General features: G+C 51.3%; 1 protein-coding gene across 1 annotated transcript in view; it reads left to right on the top strand.

The window, feature by feature from the left end:
- The window catches only part of GRID1 (glutamate ionotropic receptor delta type subunit 1), a 737,595-nt gene that overhangs the window by 498,762 nt on the left and 217,795 nt on the right, over positions 1–21,038 (top strand). The window contains exons 7-8 of the mRNA XM_037804973.1: positions 12,543–12,704; positions 14,232–14,351. Of these exons, the coding sequence (XP_037660901.1) occupies positions 12,543–12,704; positions 14,232–14,351 (282 nt within the window). The remainder of the gene's footprint in view (positions 1–12,542; positions 12,705–14,231; positions 14,352–21,038) is intronic.

The raw sequence follows: 21,038 nt of genomic DNA, 5'->3' as shown, positions 1-21,038 counted from the left end.
ACTCTCTCATTTGCTGAAATGGAAAACAGTCCATTGGGCAAGTTCTCTGAGTCACATAAATAGGTAATTACACCCATTGTTAGCAGGCTGGTTGGATTAGCTCTCCAGGTGCCTCTTGTATTTAAAAGTTGCAGGCTTTGCAGGTAAAAGAGTTTCCTGTCTCTCAAGCTTCTAGGATAACTGCTTTGTGGGAGGCTGGTTCCTTGGGCAGGGCTGGGGTACGCGGTGGGGACCTTCTTTTGGGAAGGTGTCCCCTTGAACCTGTTCTAGGCTCATCCCTGTAGGAAGTCATTGATGTAGAAATGGTTCTTTTGATGCCACTTGGGACTGTCCCAGCACCTCTACTGTGTGCTAAGGCTTAGATCAAGCAGGACTGGGCTGGATTCCCAGCTAAGCAGGGAAGGTCAGGAGGGCAGAAGGTGAGTTTTCTGCAGGACCATCGCTTCTGAGCTGAGAGGTGTGAAGTTGGGTAGGGTCCAGTCCTTTCACCATTCCCTCTGTATGTGTGTAATTGGTGTTAGCGAGTCTCCGAGTTTTGGAGAAGGGTGGGGAGCTAGTCTCTGTGGTGTGATGTGTTTCTCTCTCCAGATGTTTGGAAGCAACAATAAAGCAGTGTAGATTGTCCTTTGGCAGCCCAGAATATGCTTCTCCACTAAGAAAGTCCTGCACAAAAACACCTTTATTTGATGCATTGTGGGAATCATGTGATAGAAATGACTCCCATTTTGATTTGTGACCATCTCCCAGAAGTTGTTGCACGTGTCATGCTCTCCATTGAGTTTGGAACAAGTCCCACCTTATTTACCCAACTGATTATAATTAGTGGAAGTCAGGGTTTTAGGACAGAGAGGCTGGTGGTGTTGGCACCTGAGTATCAGACCCTCCCCAGGATATTTTGGCATCATCTTTTCAGGAGAACAGAACAGCTGCTACTCAATTGATGGCTGCACATTTGGATGAGGGGGATTTTTGGAATTTCTGGGTAGGCTGTGGACATGTGTGATTTGTTAAAGCACTGAATCCATTTTACAATCTTGTATTGGTGTTGAGGGGGTGGGATGTCTACACAGAAGGTAAATCCCAAAAACATGTTCTTGGTTGATGTGGGAACACAAAAGGTACTGCGATTTTAGTTCATGCCTCTTGCCCCAGGGAGCCCCTCAGAATATCTGGGGGCTCTCCGTAGTGATGATTGTACAGGACACGGTTTGCCTCTGTGCAGATGGTGAGTGAAGAGAGGGGACAAAGGGTCTCTATCAAGACCTGTGGGCTTAAGAGCCCTGAGCACTTGGAGTGAAAGGCCCTTGATGTAAAATTTTCTTATGTTGGATGCTGCTGGTCTGCTCTGTCTTCCCCTTTTCTGGTGCGGGGAAGGAGAGAGGATGGCCAAGCAAGTCACGGGGCCTCTGTATTTAGTCCTGTCGAGACAGGAATGGAGGTGCAATTAGTCAGTGTGGCTCAGGCAATGTGTGTGTCCAGGTCCTGAGTGGGGGGTGCTCACTTCCTGGAAGTCTCCCCAGGTTCTCTGCCCCTTAGAAGAGCTTTGGCCCTCTCCAAACACACATCATCCTTGCACCACCCTTTCCCAAATCCCCCAACCATCTTTCCAGTTCTTGCTTAGTCAAGCTGTACTCGTTCTATGTGAAGAGCCAAGGAATGGCCACTTTCCATTGCCCAGAAATGTGTTGCACAGATGCAGGGTGGGGGTGGAGGATATTGGGGGGAGGGGGGAAGGGGGAGGCATACTGATTTCTCATCAAGGCTTGTGATTCTTCATGTTGCCATGGATCAAAAGGTGCAGGAGGACTCTGATTACACATCAGATGTGCTGGATGCAAAGAATCTGTCCCTGGGAGGATGAGATAGGAAGGGTCATCAATGGGGCTGGCGGGGAATCCCGATTAAGCCATGCTAAAATGACACGTGCATTAACCAGACAAACAAAGCCACAGCTCTGCGGGGTGTGCCTGGACCTCATCCAATGTGATGGATGCAGTATCAGACCTAGGAACTCCAGGCCACCCTACCCCTCTCTGCTCCTGCTGAGCCCCAGGCACTGCATAAAGAGCAAACTATAGGGGTGACTTGGCAGGGAGCTTGTCATCCAAAGCTCGGGCTCAGGAGCCAGACTGCCTGGGTTCAAATCCCAGTAACTCTTGGTCCTAGCAGTCACATTGAGCAAATTATTGAGTCTTGCTGTGCCTCTGTTTCCTCATCTGTAAAATGAAGATTAGAATATTATCTACCTCCTAGAGTCCTAATGACAATTAAATAAGATAACATATGGAAGGAATTCAGAATAGGACCTGAACTATTAACAGTCTCATCCTTATTGATGAAATGCCCAGGTGGGTTGACTGCACCCATGGAAAGGCTGAACGTGACCTGTTGTTGTTTTTTTTTAATTTTTAATTTTTGTATACTATAATCTACCTCTCTTCCTGACCATGCTCCTTAAAAGCACCACAGCAGGTGGGAAAGTATTTCCCTTCTGTCCGACGGGCAGCACTTTCTGTTCATGTCACTGGATCACATCGGCCTTGCCTGGGAGAGGAGAGGCCAGGTCTTTCAGACCGTTCTTAGCCCTTCACATAAGGCCGTGCTCATTGGAGACCTCAATGCAAACTTACTGAATAAATACATTATGAATGCGAGTCTTCATGCACTTTAGACTGTCTCTAGAAACACCTTTATATTTATAAATAAACACTTTATTAGAGGAATCTCTGTCTCCATTTACCATATCTGCTTCTGCATGTGGGGGTATGATGAGCAAGAAATGCGGATTTATTTACTCATCCTGTCCAGTGACCATTTGGATCTCTTGTAGATCCATCTTGTTTACAAGCCATTCCCTTCAAGTTGCCTCAGCAGCTATTACCACTTCTTTCCTTCTTAATGACGGTGTGGAAGGCAAACTAATTTCTCCTAGCCTCTAGCTGTGAGATTTATCCAAAAAGACTCTTAACATGTTTAGAACAACCTACTCAAGAAAAAGAAAAAGACAGAACATTTATGTCATGGATTATTAACTTTGTCTTGGTGAAATTAATGAAAATCCTTTTGGAAATGGAGTGCTCCAGTCCATCTTTAGTTCCTCCCCCAGAAGGCTGCTGGTGGGGTGATAACTCTGGGTTAGGAGTTTCAGAGAACTCTTAAAACTCTTAACTCCTAAAAATCGAAAACGGAATTTTTACAAGCTCATCCATCTCTCGGCTTCTCTGCTGAGCTAGCCTTGGAAACTCTATCTTGCCCTATTAGAAACAGGACTTTCTTTGTTTCAAGCCAACCAAGCACTATTATAGCAAATCAATTTGCTTCCTATTTAGTAGAGAGAAAGTCCCTTGTTAGAAAAGGACCAAAATAAGTGACTTCTAGTGGCTCCAAAGCATTGCATTGGCGAGCAGGCAGTTCTGCTGTTAGTGCTTCCCGACCCAGAACGGCCGTATTTGGGTGTTTCTCATCCTTGTTTTCCTGACAAGTTAGTTTAGGGCTTGCCTGACTCAGTCAGTAATAAAAGTAATAATCAGTCCCTTAGAACCCTGAGATATTGCTAAGATTTCATGGGCAGCCTGGTCCTAGGAGACTGTAATGCACTCTGTCTTCCCGGTTTTGCATTGCCTGGTGACTTTGGGGCTGCAATTGAAGTAACAGTCGCATTATCACGTGGCAACCCCATTTATATCCAAATGTTTCCAAAGAGTGACAGGCAAGTGATAAAAGCTGTGTTGTCTGGTCACTGTGGAGCCTGATGCTGGAATTAAGCTGTGGGGTTAATGTGGTATTATTATAAAATGCTCCCTGAGGGTGGAATTTATCTTCTTTGTTGTTGAATGGCCTGATGGAATCACATCTGCCCCGCTTAATCTATTAAAGCATTTCAAATACCCACCCACCCCCATGTTCCCCTATTCCTTTATGGCTTTCTGCACTCTTCCCTGGATATAAATTCCCCACCCTCCAGCCCCCCAGGGACCTTGACCTTTGATGGCACTTTCACCAGTTTCCTTGACCCTAAAGGCCCAGATGGAAGCATTTGGCAATGGGGTTGATGGTGGGGGCGCAGCGTGATCATCTCTGCCTGTGTCAGAAACAATCCCACGGGGGTACTCCTGGGTGCCAAGTTACTTTTCCAGCTGTAGGTCCCCCACGTCTGCATTTGGAATCCAGTGCCAACTAAGATACCTCATTCTCTGCACTGCCCCCCTCAGATCTCAGGGTTAGCAAAGCTGCCCCATCCCCTTTGTCCTCTGCCACCTTCTGCTCCACCCTCAGGCCCAGCTGTGGGCTCCCCCGCTCAGGACAGGTAGGTGGGCAGCAGTTTGGCAGAGCCGCCTCACCTGGCCGTGTGTTTCTCCAGCTGTGGCATCCCGGCTGCACTCTGTCAGCTGCTTGTCTGACTTTGCCGGCCGAATGGAGCCTGTCTGAGGATATGGTCAGAGGGCAGCGTCTTGCTGCTTGCCTTGGTGAACTCTCTCTGGACAGTCTCCTTTACTTGATCAGTGACTGAAAAAGAGAAAACCGAACCCTTCAGAAGCTGGGAGGAGAGGCAGCCTGTCTCAGTGAAAGCACTCCTCCTAATTCAGGCCTTGGCGTTGGGAGGCAGCTGGACCAATGGCTATTTCCCAGTAACCCTGACCTGGGACACATCTTCCCATGTCTTCAAGGATGAGTCCACCTGGACCAAATGGATGCACAAAAATCCTCTCAGTCCTTGGAGCGTATCTGGGAGTCAAGGCTGGAGCACCCTAATAAGACTTGACTGGAGTCTTGGATTTATTCTGGAGAATCGAGGCATCACACCATGGGGAAAGCAGGCAGCCTGGCAACAGAGCAGCCTGCCATCCTCCGGGGCTGACCCCAGGGGCCTCCCCTTTCCTTCGGACTGGACGCAGGCGAGAAGAGGTCCCAGCTGCTGAAATCTAGATACAGCTTGGTGTCGGTAGCTCTCCTGAAGACTTCACCACATTTAACAGGGTGGGAGGGGGGTGTCCGGTTTGCTAAAGCTGCTGGAATGCAAAATACCAGAAATGGATTGGCTTTTACGTTGGGGGTTAATTTACAGTCCACAAATTTACAGATCTAAGGCCATAAAAATGTCCCAATTAAAGGCATCAATAGGACGATACCTTCTCTGAAGAAAGGCCGATGGCATCTGGGGTTCCTCTGTCACATGGGAAGGCACATGGCCAGAGGCTACTGGGCTTCTCCTGGGTTAGCTTCTGGTTTTCATGGCTTCCTCCAAAATGTCTCTGGGCTTCTGTCTTAGTTCCTCTCTCAGCTCCTGTGCATCCTTGCTTGTTTCTCCCAGGGCATTTCTTTCTAAGTGTCTGGGAGTCCTCTCTTAGTTTCCCTGGGACAAACTCTGGATTTCACCTCTTAGCTTCTCTCCTGGTTCTGTGTTCAATGGCTATCTCCAAAATGTCGCTGGGCATTTTCTCTGTGTCTTTGAGCTCTCTTCAAAATGTCTCTGCCTTTTATCTTCTCATAGAGGACACCAGTAAACTAATTAAGACCCACCTTGAATGGGCTTGGTCACATCTCCATGGATATAATATAATTAAAAGGTCCCACCCACAATAAGTCTACACTGACAAGACTGGATTAAAAGAACCTGGCTTTCTTGGGGTACATAATAGATTCAAACCAGCACAGGGGGCTTGTGCTTTCCTCACTTCGGGGCCTGATCCTGCTCTGTGGAATCAGTAGAAGACGGACAGCAGGATTTCCGACGGGGCTGCCTCTGCGCCGGCCTGTGCTGACCCAGATGGGAACATCAGAACTTTCCTGGTTTCAACAAGGACACAAATCCCCACCCGCTCAAGGCATCTGAGTCCCAGAGACAGTGTTAACTTGCTTGGGGTGCAGGGCGGGTGGTGGCTGGCCATTCATGCTGACCCTACAGCAGCCTCTAAACTCCCCATTCCCCTAGAACCTTCTAAGTCCCCTCCCACTGGGGAATATTCACTGCCCTCGGCCCCCAGAGGCCCGTCCCGCTATCTCGCTGGCCCCTCCTTCCTCCCTCCGTGCCTTGAATCAGAAGTAAATTCTTCTGATTTTCTCATGAAGATCAATTTAACAATCTTCCTGGTAGCCTTTGCTCCTTGCTGACACGGTGTTTTCCCAAATAAAATATAGTTACTGATATACTAGGAATTATGGTGCTAATGGTTAAAAAACTAAAATCTGTTTTTCCATCTCCCATCCATAGTTTGCATCTGTGTGATTAGTCTTTAATTACCCTTCAGCCAAGACTATCTGGGTGTCTCAAAAGCTCGAGGCTGAATTCTCTCTTCTGCCTCCCTGAGATGTGTCCTGTTTCCTTCCTGAGGACCCACTTCCCCTTTAGGTAATTGACTGTAGAAATGCAAGTGGAGCCGGGATCCTCCGCGTCCTGGAAATGCAGAGCCCGGGGATTCCAACTGGAGATGTGCACTAGCACATGGAGAACTTCCAAGCAGAGCCCCATATCTTTCCTGATGTGGCTGCTTGTTACTGGATTATCCCTTATATTGTAAGAAGAGTCACTCTAAGAGGTGCAAATATCTTGGCACCTCTTCACCTTGGTGTTTCTAAGAACAGATTTAAAACTATTCATTCACTCATTCATGTATTCCACTGACTCCCATTAAACATGTAGTATGTACTAGTTCTTATGTTAGAAATTTCACAAACATCTTCTCTCTTAATTCTCACAAACCCCACATATATTGGGAATTTTAATCTCCATTTTGTGGCACGGTCCAGGTAGGGAAAATGGCATGTACAAAGGCCCAGAGACCTGGGAAAGCGGGGACCCTGGAAGAACTGGGCAGAGTTCCGGGAGTTTGAGGCCAGGTGAGAGCCAAGAAGTGGTGGGAGGTGAATCCGGAAAGCAGGGCATCTGCAGGGCGCTTGGATTATGTGACAGGGCAGAGTGTGTGCTCAAGAACGAGGACTCTGGCTTCAGAGTGCAACATGGAAGGGAAGGTTCTGAGGCTGGGAGATGAGGTAGTAGTTACCATCTCCTTAGGGAGCTACACCAGGCCATCGAAAGGGGACATCAAGGAGGCTTTCCCCCAGGATTGAGACGCCTGGGCAGGGGCCGGGTCACTAGTGGCAGAGCACAGAGCCTGGTGCCTCCCACGTCCGCTGTGCTGCAGCTGACCCATGTCCTGGTGCTCATTCCCTGCCTGCCTCTCTCCCTTCCCCTGCACACTGGGTGGTCTCATTGTGGAATTGGCTGTGCAAAAGCTCCTGTGGCTGGGACAGCCCCGCCGTGCAAATGTCAGACCTTTGACTGCATTGGGCAAAGCTGCCTGGCTTTCAGGAAGGATATTGTAGAAACTCCCAGCTCTCAGCTTTCCTGTATTGGTACCTTTTATCGAACACGCCAGGGGCGGAGAAGTGGCCTTTCCCTCAAAGGGCAGGCCTGCCACATCTTGGGGTGTGCAGCCTCTCAAGGCCTGGCCCCCTGCAAGGAGGTTGTGCAGCTGAGAAGGCGCTGCTGCCTCTATGAGGGGCCAGGAGCACATACCAGGGAGGACACACTTCAGGAGGGGCAGGGACTTACTGCTCAGGCTGCTCCTTGCTCAGTCTGCTCATGCACAGGCTGCAGAAGCCAGGCACGACCCTGCTTGCTTTTGAAGATCTCTAGGACCAAAGGGCATCTGGGAAGAGGGTGAGCAGTGTCGGCCGTTCCTTTTCCTGGTAGTCTTGAGGAGGCTCTGCCTCTGGGGACATCTCTGGCAGAGCTCCCAGCTCACTCACATTGAAGCATGAGCCCACTCAGCTCCTTTATTTGCCCTTTGGTGTCTTTCTGTCTCTGCTCCTTCAAGAGATGACAATGCGTACAAAGAGTACAGGATGGTACTTGGCACACCTGGGTATCCCCATCAGCATTTCAGAGGGGAGTAAATCTAAAGTGGGGCCACCCATTGAAGCTCTCATGGGACATTAATCCCATTGCATTCTATTGTCATCAAGGTAAGAGCGAAAGGCCTTGGGCATTATCACTTTACAAGTGAGTGAGAGTGGAGGTTTAATTCCCTCATTCAATATGCCTTTATTGATTGCTTGCTAAATCCAGATGCTTCTATAGACACAGGGCATATAGCAGTGAGCCCTGCCCAGGTTGTGATGAACCCAAAGTTCTTGCTATCGGGGCACCCACCCAGTGGAGTGCAGTTGTACTCTGTCATAGTGAGTCAAAGAAGAACTTGGCACTCAGGATGTCTAGATGAGCCAGCCAGGACCCCTTCAGCCCTCTCCCCACTTAGAGCAGAAGCCACAGACTCCGGGAAAGCCTCAGACCCCCCTTTTGGTTCTGGCTTTTATTTGCCCCTGATTTCACTGATCTGGTTGTAGGTTCCTTGCTTTGCATCCAGTTCTTTCCTCTGCCATGACCTTGGCCTCCCTTCTGCTTCTCCTGTCTACCTTCACTTGGGAAGATGTTTTGGTTCCTTGTCACGTGTGTTTCAGTGTTCCAGGCCACTCCTGCCCCCTGATGTACCTACCCTGCTCTCAGACCTTGGGCCAGCCGGAGCACTGGGCTCCCACTTGCAGGAGGCTGTCTGCTCTGCTCATCTCACCTTGGCCTGTGAACTCTGTGCCTTGTCTTACCTAGGACATAAGGAGGAGAGGCAAGGATACCTTTGGGGCCAGGCCCTCCTTCTCTATCCCTGTGCCCACCACCCCTGGCTTCAGGCTGAGCTGTTGGCCCCTTCTGACCAACAGAGAGTGAGAATGCTGGGTCCTCCAGCATTTTCCCTCTTTCCCGACCTGGCACAGGGGCTTAGCATGACCCGAACCCTGACTCTGGTCTCCGCCTTCTAACCCACCTCTAAAGAAAGGCTTCTTTTCTGTGTGTCAGGACCTGGAAGGGGCCTGGCTGAGTGGCCCCACTCTCAGAAAGCCTTTGCTTGCTGTGCTCCTGTTAGGTGCCACCTGCCAACAGCACTAGACCCTGGGACCCAAACAAAGGTTTCCCTTCTACCATCCAGTCTTGATCCTCCCCATCCCACCAAATCCTTTCTTTGGACAACTCGACCATGATATAGGGCCCCCTCTGCCCTTTGCATCCTCTCCAGTGAACAGCAGGTTTCCTAAGTGGAGATGCTGAGGTTAGAGAGCAGACTGTGAACCCACAGGTCAGCACCACCCAGACTGGTCTCAGGTTGGGATCTTAGCTTTTGCCCAAGGCAGGGAGAAGAAATAAGGCAGTGTCTTACCAGGAGAAGGGATAGCAAGATCCAAGAGGGGATCAGTAAGATATTTTGAGTAGGCTATAAATGGGGAACAAATTGTTGAACAAAGGAGGCTACCTCCTAAGTCAAAGGTGGAGGCAATCCTCATATCTCATGTTCCTATATTCTTTTTCTGTATTTTCTGTTTTTGTGAACCAAGCTCAATGTTTACCTTCTTAGTAGGGTATCCACCCATCCTCCCTCCATTCCTCCCTCCCTCCGTCCCTCCCTCCTTCCTTCCTTCCTTCCATCCATCCATCTTCCCTTCCTTCCATTCATCCATCCATCCATCCATCCATCCATCCATCCATCTACCAGGCATGCATGCATCCATCTGTCAATCTTACATTTAGCAGCAGCCATGTGCCTTGGTTGGAGCTGAGTTATGCATGGCCCCTGCAGTTAGGTGAGGCAGACACCTTTATGAGCTGACGTATAGTATCTCTTGGCAGACAGATGCCCGAGGTGCCCTGGGGGCAGTGAAAAGGCCTGTCTCCACACCTGGAAAAGAGCATTGCTCAAGCCTTTCCATTATAACTGAAATGTGTTCACCCTTCCAAGCAGACCCTATTGTGGGATGGCTGAGGGCTTTCCTTGGCCTCTGTGAGTCACATCCTGTTTTTCCCTTTACATTGATGGCCTCTCTGCATTCATACATTTGTTAAGTACCTTAATTCATTGAAAACAGAAGAGCCGGAGGGTCACTGCTGGAGAGGTGCTGAGGGCTCTGCTCCCCCCTGTGTGTCAAAAGCTCCTGGCAACAAGCAGCACAGAGCCAGCTATGAGGGGGTGGCTGGGAGAGGTCCTGAATGTCTTGAGAAGAGAAATTCTTCACTTCATGAAGGATCTTCAGCTTTGAGATTTCCTTTTGGGGAGAGAAGGAATAAACAAGCAAACACAAAAACAAAGCAAGCCAACTCTAAGTAGCTTATGTTCGCCAGCACAAATTCTCCATTATGGCTTGTATTCCAGAAGGGCAGAGGAGAAGAAAACAACAATTTTGCAGATGGGGAGAGGGTTAGGCTTTCTCATGGAGGAAGTGCTCCCCTAGGCTCAAGGGGTCAGGGTCACGGTTCTGATCATGTTCCCTGCAGGACAGGGACATGTTCCCAGTATTGGGAATGATGTCTTCCTGCTGTCAGCTCAGCACCTTTTTGGCCCCTGGAGAAGTTCACCCAGGCCCTGAAATGCCACTTTCCCCAAAGCCTGAGGCCCTGGTGTAAGTCAGCCCTGGTCAGTGACCTGGGAACATTCTGCCATCTCTGCAGCACCCCCGGCCCATCAATCCAGGCATCTGTCCCCGAGTGTGCCAGGTAATCAGGGGTAGGTGTGCCACGGTGGTCAAAGCAAGAATTGGGGGCAATGGTGGACAGCACAGGGCTTTGCAGGGATGGTCAGGGCCTGGGGATGCCCACAGAGGTGCCGGTCATGGGGGAATGACCCTTGAGTTGCGGGACAGACATGGAGTAGCAGATGTTTCAGAAGCCCTGTGACCCCTCCCCTTGGCCCACCTCTGATTTCAGCTTCAGCTGTGGTGACAGCTCCCATCACCCAAGTCCTTGTCTGGGACTTTGCTTTTGGGGCAACCCAGACCAAAACAAGTGAGGAACAAAAGTGCAAGCAGAGAACAAGGCACAGAGGTGTGGGATGGATGTAAGGTACATACTGGGCAGGGGTGGGAGGTAAGGCTGGGGGGCAGCCGGGGTTCTTCCTGCAGCCCAAGGATCCCATTTGATCTTCCCAGGAGCCCTGTGAGGCTGACATATTATCCTATTTATATCCAGTGATTTTGTTTTCCTCTAATATTTTTAGCAGACTACTTGCTGCTGAGGTGTCCTGAATATCGTCCCCTTGGCCCACTTTGACGATCATTTGTGCAACAGTCATTGGTTGAGGGGTCCCCAATCAGACAAGGCAGTGGGATGTCATCTTCAGCCTCACTCCCCTTGCCTTCTCCTCCTCTCCTTTGCAGTCCATCATAGAGCAACATCTTGGCAGGCTGGGGTGGACTGGGGGTAGGCATCCTCCTTCCCCACAGAGGGCTCTTGCTGGGCCCCTGAAGGATAGAAGGCCTTGGGCAGTGTGAGGACCTGTCATCTGGTTCATCCAGATCTGGAGTCCTTAACCACAGCCAGGAGGGTGAACCAGACCTGACCCTTGGGATCCAACAGGGGCCCATCCCCCACACTACCAGGGCCACCCTCCCTCCTGTTATCCCCCACACTTCACTCATGGCCTTATTCTAGAGGGCTCTGAGATGGGGCGGTGTCTCCCTCCTGATCTAGCTTACTGTGGGCAGCTCAGCAGAGGTGCAGTTCTCCCCTGCACCCAGGTGCAGCTCTCTTGGGGCCTGATGTTCTTGCAAGTGGCAGGAACTTGGCCATAGAGCAGCACCATGGCCTCCAGGATCTCTGTCACCTCCTGTCATCACCTTCCTTGCTTCCCCAGCCTACCTTGGGCCACCATTCACCCCTAGATCATTCTCCTCCATGCAGTGGTCAGAGGTCTTTCTAAGCCATTGGCCCAGTTGCTGGCTTTCTGCATACACACTCTTCAGTGGGGCCCTCCATCCCGGGGGGCTCTGCAAGGCTTGATCCCTACCTCCCTCTTGCTCCTACCCCCTCCCTACTGTACTTATCAATGAAGACATCCTGGACTGTTTTCTGTCCCACTGACCCAGGGGTTAGCTGATTACAGCCCAGGGGGCAAATCCCACCCAATGCCTATTTTTGTCAAGTAAATTTAATTGGCTCATAGCCACACCCATGCCTTGACATGTCGTCCATGGTAACTTGGGTTTTGCACTTTGACAGCAGAGTCAAGTAGTTGCAACAGCATGATAGAGACCCTACAGCCACAAAGCTTAAAATATTTACCTCCTGGTCCTTTACAGATAGAGGGGCCAGTTCTGTTGTAACCCAGGGTGCTCCTTCACATCTTGCTGCCTTTGCACAGGCTGCACTCTCCCTGTAAGGTTCCAGGCCTTATCCTCCTAATCCTTCTAAACTGAGCTTTCTGCCCATCCTTCCTCCATGCTGTCATCCCTCCTCCACCTCTCCTCGAGCCCCTCTCACTGACGGTGCTGACCACACTGGTTCTCTTTGTTGATGGGTGGCTCTGCCTCCCACACTAGCTCCTGAAGCAGGGCTAGTCTCCCTCCACACAGGATCCGGCACCTGGCTGGGGTCTTGGGAAGACAACTGGAAGCCAGAGGACTCTGGCGTGGGTATCTGGCCTGGTCACCGCAACCTTCCGCAGGCTTCTCTTTCTTTCTGGAAATGCCCAGTAGAAAGGGATTCACCACCTTTGTCTTTGTAGATCTCCAACCTCTACCTGTACGACAGCGTCCTGATGCTGGCCAACGCTTTCCACAGGAAGCTGGAGGACCGGAAGTGGCACAGCATGGCGAGCCTCAACTGCATCCGCAAGTCCACCAAGCCTTGGAATGGAGGGAGGTCCATGCTGGACACAATCAAAAAGGTGGGTGCAGCGCAGCACCCACCCTGGATGAGATCGAAGACAGACACCTCCTTGCAACCCCTCACTTTCTGGTCTCCTGGCATGGGTTGCTCCAGCAGGCTCCTTCCACACACCTCCCTGCTTTTGTTTCTGAAACCCATTTGAAGGCTGGGATGAGCTGTGTATTATCATTATCTCCACTTAAAATATACAGAGACTGAAATTCAGAGACCTTAGGTCACTTGCTCAAGGTCCCAGAGTAAGTAAAGAATGGAGGCAGCTTTCTACCCCAGGTCTGCCAGTCCCCCTCCGTGCAGGCTGCCCCAGGGCTACTAAAGTTGGTGTCGTCATTTAGCACCATGTGCTGATCAGCTGGGATCTCAGAGTGCGTGTGTGTGCATGTGCCTGCATGTGAGTGTGAGTGCGTGTATACACGTGCATGTGAATGAGCGCACATTTGTGTGCACGTGTGAGTCCATGCATGCCTGTGCACGTGTGTGAGTGAAAGTGTGTGCACATGTGTAAGTGCATATGCATGTGTCACTGCACTTGTGATATGTCTTGTGTTGAGGAGTGATACCAAATTAGAAGACTGGGTTTGAAGTGAGTTGTGCAATCCATGGAAGACTCGTTACACTGAATTGGCTTTTAGAGGCTTCAAAAGAGCAGTTAGGGAAATCTATATTGGTAGGAGTTTTATTTGCAATAAAATGCTGGTGGTTCCAGGAGAATTGAAAATATTCTGGTGTCAGTTTGAATCCACTGTAACCCAAGGCTAAGCAGGACCTCTTTTGGGCTGATTCCATGTCTCAGAACCCACCAGACACAGAATCTGCCATTAAGACTGGATGAGAACCACCCCCGTTAACTCAGACTTGAAGAGGGGAGGGGCTCCCTGCAGGTTCACAGGGTCCTCCCCACCTGCCACTCCTGCTGAGCAGAGCTGCCAAAGAGAGAGGCTGTACTGGCCGCCTCCACACCCAGTCTGTGCACACAGTTTCTGTGAGGTGGGCCTAATTAACTCCAGGCACAAGGGGAGAGATGGGAAGTGACTTGTCCAAGGTGGTGCAGGCAGTACAGCCAGGATGTGAGGTGAGTGTTGGCTGCCAGTGCTCATGTGTGCTGTTTCTGCAACTTCTTCTGCGTGTCTCTTTGATTCCCTCTTGGCTCAGCCTAAGGCAAATCCCCAGCGCAGGTCACAAGGGAAAATTGTAAGCTCCTGGAGGACAAGAGTGACATTTGTTCCTCTGTAATCTCATGGCTTGCATGATACCTGGCATCAAGCCCGTGCTCTAAGTGTACTGACAGCATGGATGGCAGATGTGAGCCTTGGGGATTTCCCCCCTGTAAGCAAACAGGTGGGAAAACTTGCTCTGTCTCCAACGCCCTAGGGCCCCCAGGGGCTTTCCCCTCTTTCCAGCCTGTCCCTGGCTTCCTTAAGACCTCAACGGTTCCCTTCTTGGGAACCACTCCTTAACATGTGGGATTCCATCCCCTCTCCCATCCACACCTTCTCCACCTCCAGCGGTTTCTCCTTCTCTCCTGTAGGGCCACATCACCGGCCTCACTGGGGTGATGGAGTTTCGGGAGGACAGCTCGAACCCTTATGTGCAGTTTGAAATCCTTGGCACGACCTATAGCGAGACCTTTGGCAAAGACATGCGCAAGGTAAGTCCCCGGGACCCCCACTTCCTGCTCCAGTGCCTCTGCAGACGCAGCAGCCACTGGACCCCCCGTGCCCCCAGCAAGTGACGACTACCACAAGCAGTCCCTCTCCCCGTCCTCTCTGCTGATGCTGCTGTAGATGCTGATGTTTCTACTGCCCGGTGGGAGGTGGCTCAGAGAGGTTTCAAGCGGGAAGTGCTCTGGAAGGCGGTGTTTCAGGAAAGCAGGGTCCCCTGGCCCCAACTGGGTGGTGCTTCTTGGGCCAGGTGGCCCCCAAAGCAGCCAGGGTCCTGGAGGGGTGGCTGGAGAAGGCAACAGGCTTTCCAGAGCCACTTTATGACAAGTGTGACCTGTGGCAGAGGCAGGAGAGGGTACAGCCAGAGAAGTCCCTCTTAGGTCTTACAACATGAATAGAAAAGTGAGTCACAAGGGTGGTGAGAAGTGGGGAGACTGACGAGCTGAATAACTCAGGATGAGTTATTATTTGGTGCTGATGTGGGCCGCCGGTCCGGGGACTCTTCCCAATGGTACTTTGCATCTTCCTCCTCCTCTTCTGGGTAATGGACGACAATTTTTCAGGACTGAGGACAAGAGACAGGTGGCCTTTTACCCAAACTGGTAACCCTCAAAGTTAAGAGGGGCCCATGAAGTCAAGAGGTGCACATAGCAAGCAAGGAGTTGGGACGCTTATCAAAACGAGGGACCCTGGACAGGGTCACTGTGAGCCACTGTGTGGAACTGGCACAGTGGGGTGAGTGGCCATGATGGTGGGTGTGCAGGTCAGGGCAGCGGCTGGTTGCCAGGGCCTGGCCACCCCGGGGCCTTCGATGCCCTCCCTGAAATGTCAGGGGCCAGAGGTGGGAGCTCTTAGGCTGCACAGAGGGCACGGTGGCTGAGTCTTATCAGCAAAGGATTAAAGAATTATCCGATTGGCCCTCACTCAGGCCCAGGCTCACATAGCCACACTCATGCTCACACACACACACACACACACACACACACACACACACACACACACACACTTCTGTACTTTGGAGAGGAAGATGTCTCTACTAATAAGAGCTGCCTGGGAGATAAAGGGCAGCCCATGCAAGCAAAGGCTGGATAAACCCTTAGCAAAGACCTCCAACATTAACTAGGAACAGGAAAGGGTTAAGTGATGTTGGGGTACTGAGAATCCAGGGGAGGGGATACTGGGGTTTGCTCCTTGAGGACCAGGGTGGAAGGATCCATCTGAGGAGCAGTCGAGGGTGGGAGGGGTGCAGAGCAGGGTGAAGCCGTGCAGAGCTTGTCAGTGATATGGGGCAGGGGAGCAATGGGAGACTGGCCCCCCAGGATGGGCTGGGATGGTGAGGGGGGGAATCGGACATTCCTTGGTGGGAGCCTCACTCCACCCCGTGTCAGAGGTAGAGCCACGGGTAGGTCTGATCATCTAACCGGAAGCTCAGTAGTTGGCTGTGATGCAATGGCAGACATGCAGTGTTTGATGGTATTTTGGGCTTGGAGTTTTGTTTGTGGCATCATGGAGGGGGTTGATGACTGTGGTGTGACATCCTAGAGGGTCAGGATGTGATCTGCAATGTCTGGGGGTCAGGATGGCAATATCAGAAGGTCGGGATGGCAGTGTCTGTGGTTTAGGATGGCCGTGTCTGGGGTTCAGGATGGCGGTGTCGGGGGTTCAGGATGGCAGTGTCTTGGGGTTCAGGATTCAGACTGCGAGGCTCTGGTGGGGGGTTGGGGATGCTTAGTCCGCCTTGATCTGGGTATAACCACAATGTAAATTTGCTCGCGTTGGGATTCCCCCTGGTAAGGGGAAGCCCGGACGGTGGATTCCCTTCGTTCAACCCCGATGCTAAAGGAGCTTGCAGGGAGTGGCTGCCTGGGGAAGCGGTGGCTCATGGCCGTCATGGTACCTGCCTTCGCTCTGAGCGACCCTCTGAGGCTGCTCACCATCGGGCCCCTCCCCTGGCTCCCTCACCCCCGCCTCTGCTCCCCCAGGGCCCGCAGTGGGTGGAAGGCGACCTGCCGCGCTGGCCTCGCCACGTCTCTGAGCCAGTAGGAGGCGCCTTGTCCTCCGCTTCCTGTTTCCGGTATCTGGGCCTCCGCCGTTGCCAGGGAAACCAGCCTCAAATACCCAGAAGCCAACCGGCGCTGGCCTCTAGGTTCCGAGAGCGGGGTGGGGGTAGGGGGGCCTGAGAGTAATTGAGTTGGAAGGGAAGCTGGTTTTCAAGTGGGCTTTATGTTAAAATGTATCCTTTGGTCAGTTTGAAATCTGCCCTTAATAACTGCATATCCCCGATGTCATCTGCCTGCTTGGCAGCTTACGGCTTTTAAGGAGAAGTTATCCGGAAAGCAGGGAATGGAATGGGCTGTAGCAAATGTTTGTTATCCAGGTCCCGGGTGTATTAAAACCAGGATTCAGGGTGAAACGAGGACAGGGGATTAGGACCACGGGGAGCGTGTGAAAGGAGACTCAGCCGTGGCTCAGGTGGAAGATGAGGCTGGGAGGGGCCAGGCAATTTATAAATAAAGGGCGTTCATGTCAGAGAGAAAATAGGTGAGGGTGGGGGTAGGGTCTGGAGCCAAAGGAAGGCAGGGGCAATGATGAGTCATGCTTAGGAGGGAGGGGCTCCTTGGAGGAGACCCACTCTCTTTGGGCTCATTACACAAAGCATTTGGGAAAGGTTCCCTGCAAAGATGATTTATATCTATATCTATATAGCTATATATATATTCATGTCTATATATCTGTATGTCTATATCATCTCTATTTCTATATATCTGTAACTACATAACCATATCTATTTATCCATAGCTCTATATATCATCTGTATCTATCTACATGTATGTATATATGCTAATGCATATTAATCTTCATCGATATTAACTTAAAAATAACCAGAGCAGACAATCAAACTAACAAAAAACAAGTAATTTCTTTAACATTTAAACCAAGAGAAATCGTTTAAATTAGGGAGCAAATGGGTGTTTTCTTAAAGTAAATGGCCTGGAGGAAACCTCAGGGAGGGTGAGTCACCCAGGCATTTTAGATGAAGTGGTATCCAGAGACCGTGGGTTACTCAGCCCCTTCAGAGTGGGGAAGGAGTGGGTGATCGCCTTTCGCTGCAGGGAGCTGGACAAATACTAATTAAATCATCTCATCCTGGAAGTGCACTCTTGATGGGGGAGCGCTGGATGCTGACATCAGAGGTCTGTGTCTCCAGCTTGCCGGGTAGCTCTAGGCAAAATATTAATCCACTCTGTGCTGTGCTTAGAGTTTTTGGGCACTGGGACCACCCAGTAGCCTCTCACACCCCCGCACCCCCACCCACAACTCCCAGGGACAGGATTTCATGGGACAGTAGCTCATCCAGCTCCCACAAGATTTGAGGAGGCCCTTGTTCTTCGCATTGGGGGCATTGTTTTTCCTTCCGTTCTGAGAACTGTCCCAGGAGACCCACAAATTTCTACTTGGCTTTGTTTCACGTTGCTCAGCCAGAAATCTCCAAAGGAGGGTTTAACAAGGCCTTTAGCTCATGATTCCTGCTGGGATCAAAAGTGGGGGTGTGTGGGGAGCTGTTTGGTGTAAGACTAGAGGGAAGCACATACTGTACAAAAGTACGTTCCATGCACGGGGCTCGCTGATGTGGGCTCGCTGACTTGTGTGGTTCCCAGCTCTGATTCTTCTGAGCTTCCCTGAACCTTAGTTTCCCTCAGATGGAAGAGGCAGATAGTAAGAGTCTCCTTGTTGAAGAGAGGGGCTAGTCAATGGAAAGACCCTGGCACAGCACTGGGCTGCACTGCCCCCTGTGAGACCACACCCAGGCAGCCTGCAGTGTCACTTCCGGCAGCTGGGACCTTGTGCTTCTCTGATCATGTCCACCCCTGTCCCCAGCAAAGGAGAGAGGCACAGGCAGGCCCAGAACATGGCCCCCTGCCCCGCAGCACCCTGCCTGCAGCTCCTTACCACACTGTGGGCTAAAGCTCAAGGCCAGAGATCTGAGGCTCCCATGCTGAGCCCCCCAGCTGGGTGGCCGCCAGGATGACCAACCTCCATGTCCTGGGGCACTTCCCAGCCCCCTTCCAGATGTCTATTCCTTATAAAGACCAAGGGAAGAGAAAGGCCAGGAGAGGTCCATTCTGATGAGATTTTTCATTTAGGATTATGTTTGGGTGTTGGCGTCATTAATGGAAGAAGGAAAGGATGGTTTTTTTTTTCCCCCCACAAACATGGCCTGCCTGGAGTTCAATACCAGCCACAGCTTTGTGGAGGCATTTTTTCAAGGCATGTTAGCTGAGGATGTCCTCCCTTCTCTGCCCTAATATTGCTGGCCTGGGGGCTCATTCCCTTCCACTACTGCAGGTCCCCTGAGAAAAATCACCAACTGTCCGCAGGCCCTTTGGACCACTTTTCCCCTGGCACCATTCACCAGCTTGGCGGGCGACATGGAGAGAGGTTGGGGGTTTGCTTTGTGGGCTTCCATTCCTGGACAAAGTGAGGGCAAGCAGGGCTGTTATCTGCTCCTTTTTAGAGCACAGAATAGATTTGGGACCAGGAGAGGCTGAGAAAGCTTTAGGTCCATCCTGTGTACATAGAGAAGCACATGGTCTGAGCTGCTGGGAACTAAATTTTAGCTCTCAAGATTTTCTTTAGCTCTAGAAAACCTGATCTCATAGAATCTCACTTGGAAGGCAGATCTATTAAACAGTTGTAAAAGCAGCCATGCAGTGGTTGCAATAGTTAGGGAGCTGGGGAGCGAAGCCTTAAAGCTCACCAACACAGCCTCCCCTGCCCAGGCATCTCCATGCTTTTCTATGCTATTGCATTTGGGAAACCGAGGCCCCAAGACTAGAGAGTCTTGGTTGTGTAGCACTAATTGACATATGGGGGTGCTGGGGTAGGAAAGCAGATTTCCTGGGGAGGATATGCTATGGCTGACCCAGGACATCCTTTCCTAACTTGAGATGGTTATGTGACTCCCTTATTCTCCCCCCTGCCCCCCAGCACTCTTTCTGGTCCAGCCTTCTGCCCCTGAGGCAGCAGCTGAGCCACACGGACCCTTCCCACTGGCCTGGAGTGCGGTCGGAGTTACTGCTTCTGGGGGGAGGGGCGGCCGGTAGCTGAGCCCTCAGCTCTCGGGGCTGCTTAAAGGGTACCGGCGGCGGGGGCTCTTTCCCGGAGGCGAGGGAGAGGCGGAGGACTTGGCCGGGTCCTCGGCGAGAGGCGTGCAAGGTGTGGAGGGCGGCGATAAGGACAAGACACTCTTCATCCAGTAGGAGTATGCGCCAAAGAGGCTTTATTTAGGGGTGATCACAGGTTATATAGGCTGGTAAGAAGGGCAGGGCTGGAAAGGGGGTGAAGTAGCCTAAAATGGCAATATTGAAGGGAGAGGGGCTAGGATTGGTTCTGAGAGGACGCAGGAGCCGTTGCAGTGGGCGGGGGTTGTTCTGGCCACGGTGCATGCGCGCTGGCAGTGGCAGGAGTGGCCTTGGCACCAGGGAGTGAGTGGGTAAGATAAGGAAGTGGGGAAAGGGCAGTTGGGAGAAAGGCGGTTTCCTCCGGCAAGCCTCCCCTGCCAGTGGCATTTTGGGTGAGGAAAAGGGAGCTGCCCTGACCTCGCTCCTCAGGCTCAGGGGGGCTGCAGAGGGCACTCACGCCCGTACCTACTACCCTCCCCAGGGGGTGATATCAGGTCCCCTGGCCCAGGCCTGGTAAGTCGAGGCACAAGCCCAGCTACCCGCACTGGAGCCTGCCGACTTAGAGTTCCTCACTGCCCTCAGCTCAGCCTCCCAGTTCCAGCAATTACTCAGGGAAATGGGAGGCTTCGTCTATCCTCCAAAGTGCTTCTTCTACCCTTGCTTGTCAATTTTGAGTCTTACTAAAAGTTGGCTTTGGCCAGGAATCAAATGCCCCCCAGCCCCTATGATGCCACATTCCCAGGAGGGCCTGGTGGCTGCTGCTAATTCACAGAGTGGTAATTGCTTGTTGTGCAGTGATTGCCAGCCCTGAGACCCCACCCTCCCTGAGCTGGGGATGACACTGTTAACATGCCCTGGTCTGCTCTGCTTTGTACAAATTGCCCCACATTCTCAGGGCTCAGAAGTTCCAACCAGTGAGCCAGGTTACAGGCACCAGTAGACAGGGTAGCCTGGTGAGGAAGTAGAAGCCACCTTTCACAGCTCAGGTGAGCCGCTTTACCTGGGGGCGGCAGCGGTTGGTGCCGCCGGGAACCTCGTTTGGGGTTCAGGTCAGGGGGTGTCCTAGTGAGTAAGGAGGGAGCACGGGCAGGTGGGTGGGGGGAATAGGAGTTCCTCGCTTCCCTCATAAGCTGTTCTAATAGAGACTCCAGGCTGTGCACGGAAGAGAAATAAACTTCATTGTCTTCTTGGATTAGCATTCTTACCGCGTGTTTCCCAAGGAAAATGTCAACCGTTCTGAACCCTTGTGCAGAACCGCTTGCAACAGAGCTGAGAACCAAAACACTGCTGCCTCATTCGAGTAAAAGGAAAAGAGGCAATTAAGAATTGCATTAGAAGTAACATGTATTGCTTCCTTTTGAAGATAACATTGATACATGCTCGTTTTGGGTAGAATGTTCAGAAAATACAGGTAAATGAAAAGAAGAATATAAATGTCAGTTATAATCTCTGAACCAAGAAATAAATGCCTTTCTGGTGCATTTCTTTATT

Source organism: Choloepus didactylus, chromosome 15 (assembly GCF_015220235.1).
Source record: "Choloepus didactylus isolate mChoDid1 chromosome 15, mChoDid1.pri, whole genome shotgun sequence".
NCBI lineage: Eukaryota > Metazoa > Chordata > Mammalia > Pilosa > Megalonychidae > Choloepus > Choloepus didactylus.
This window is presented reverse-complemented; position numbering and strand designations above follow the sequence as displayed.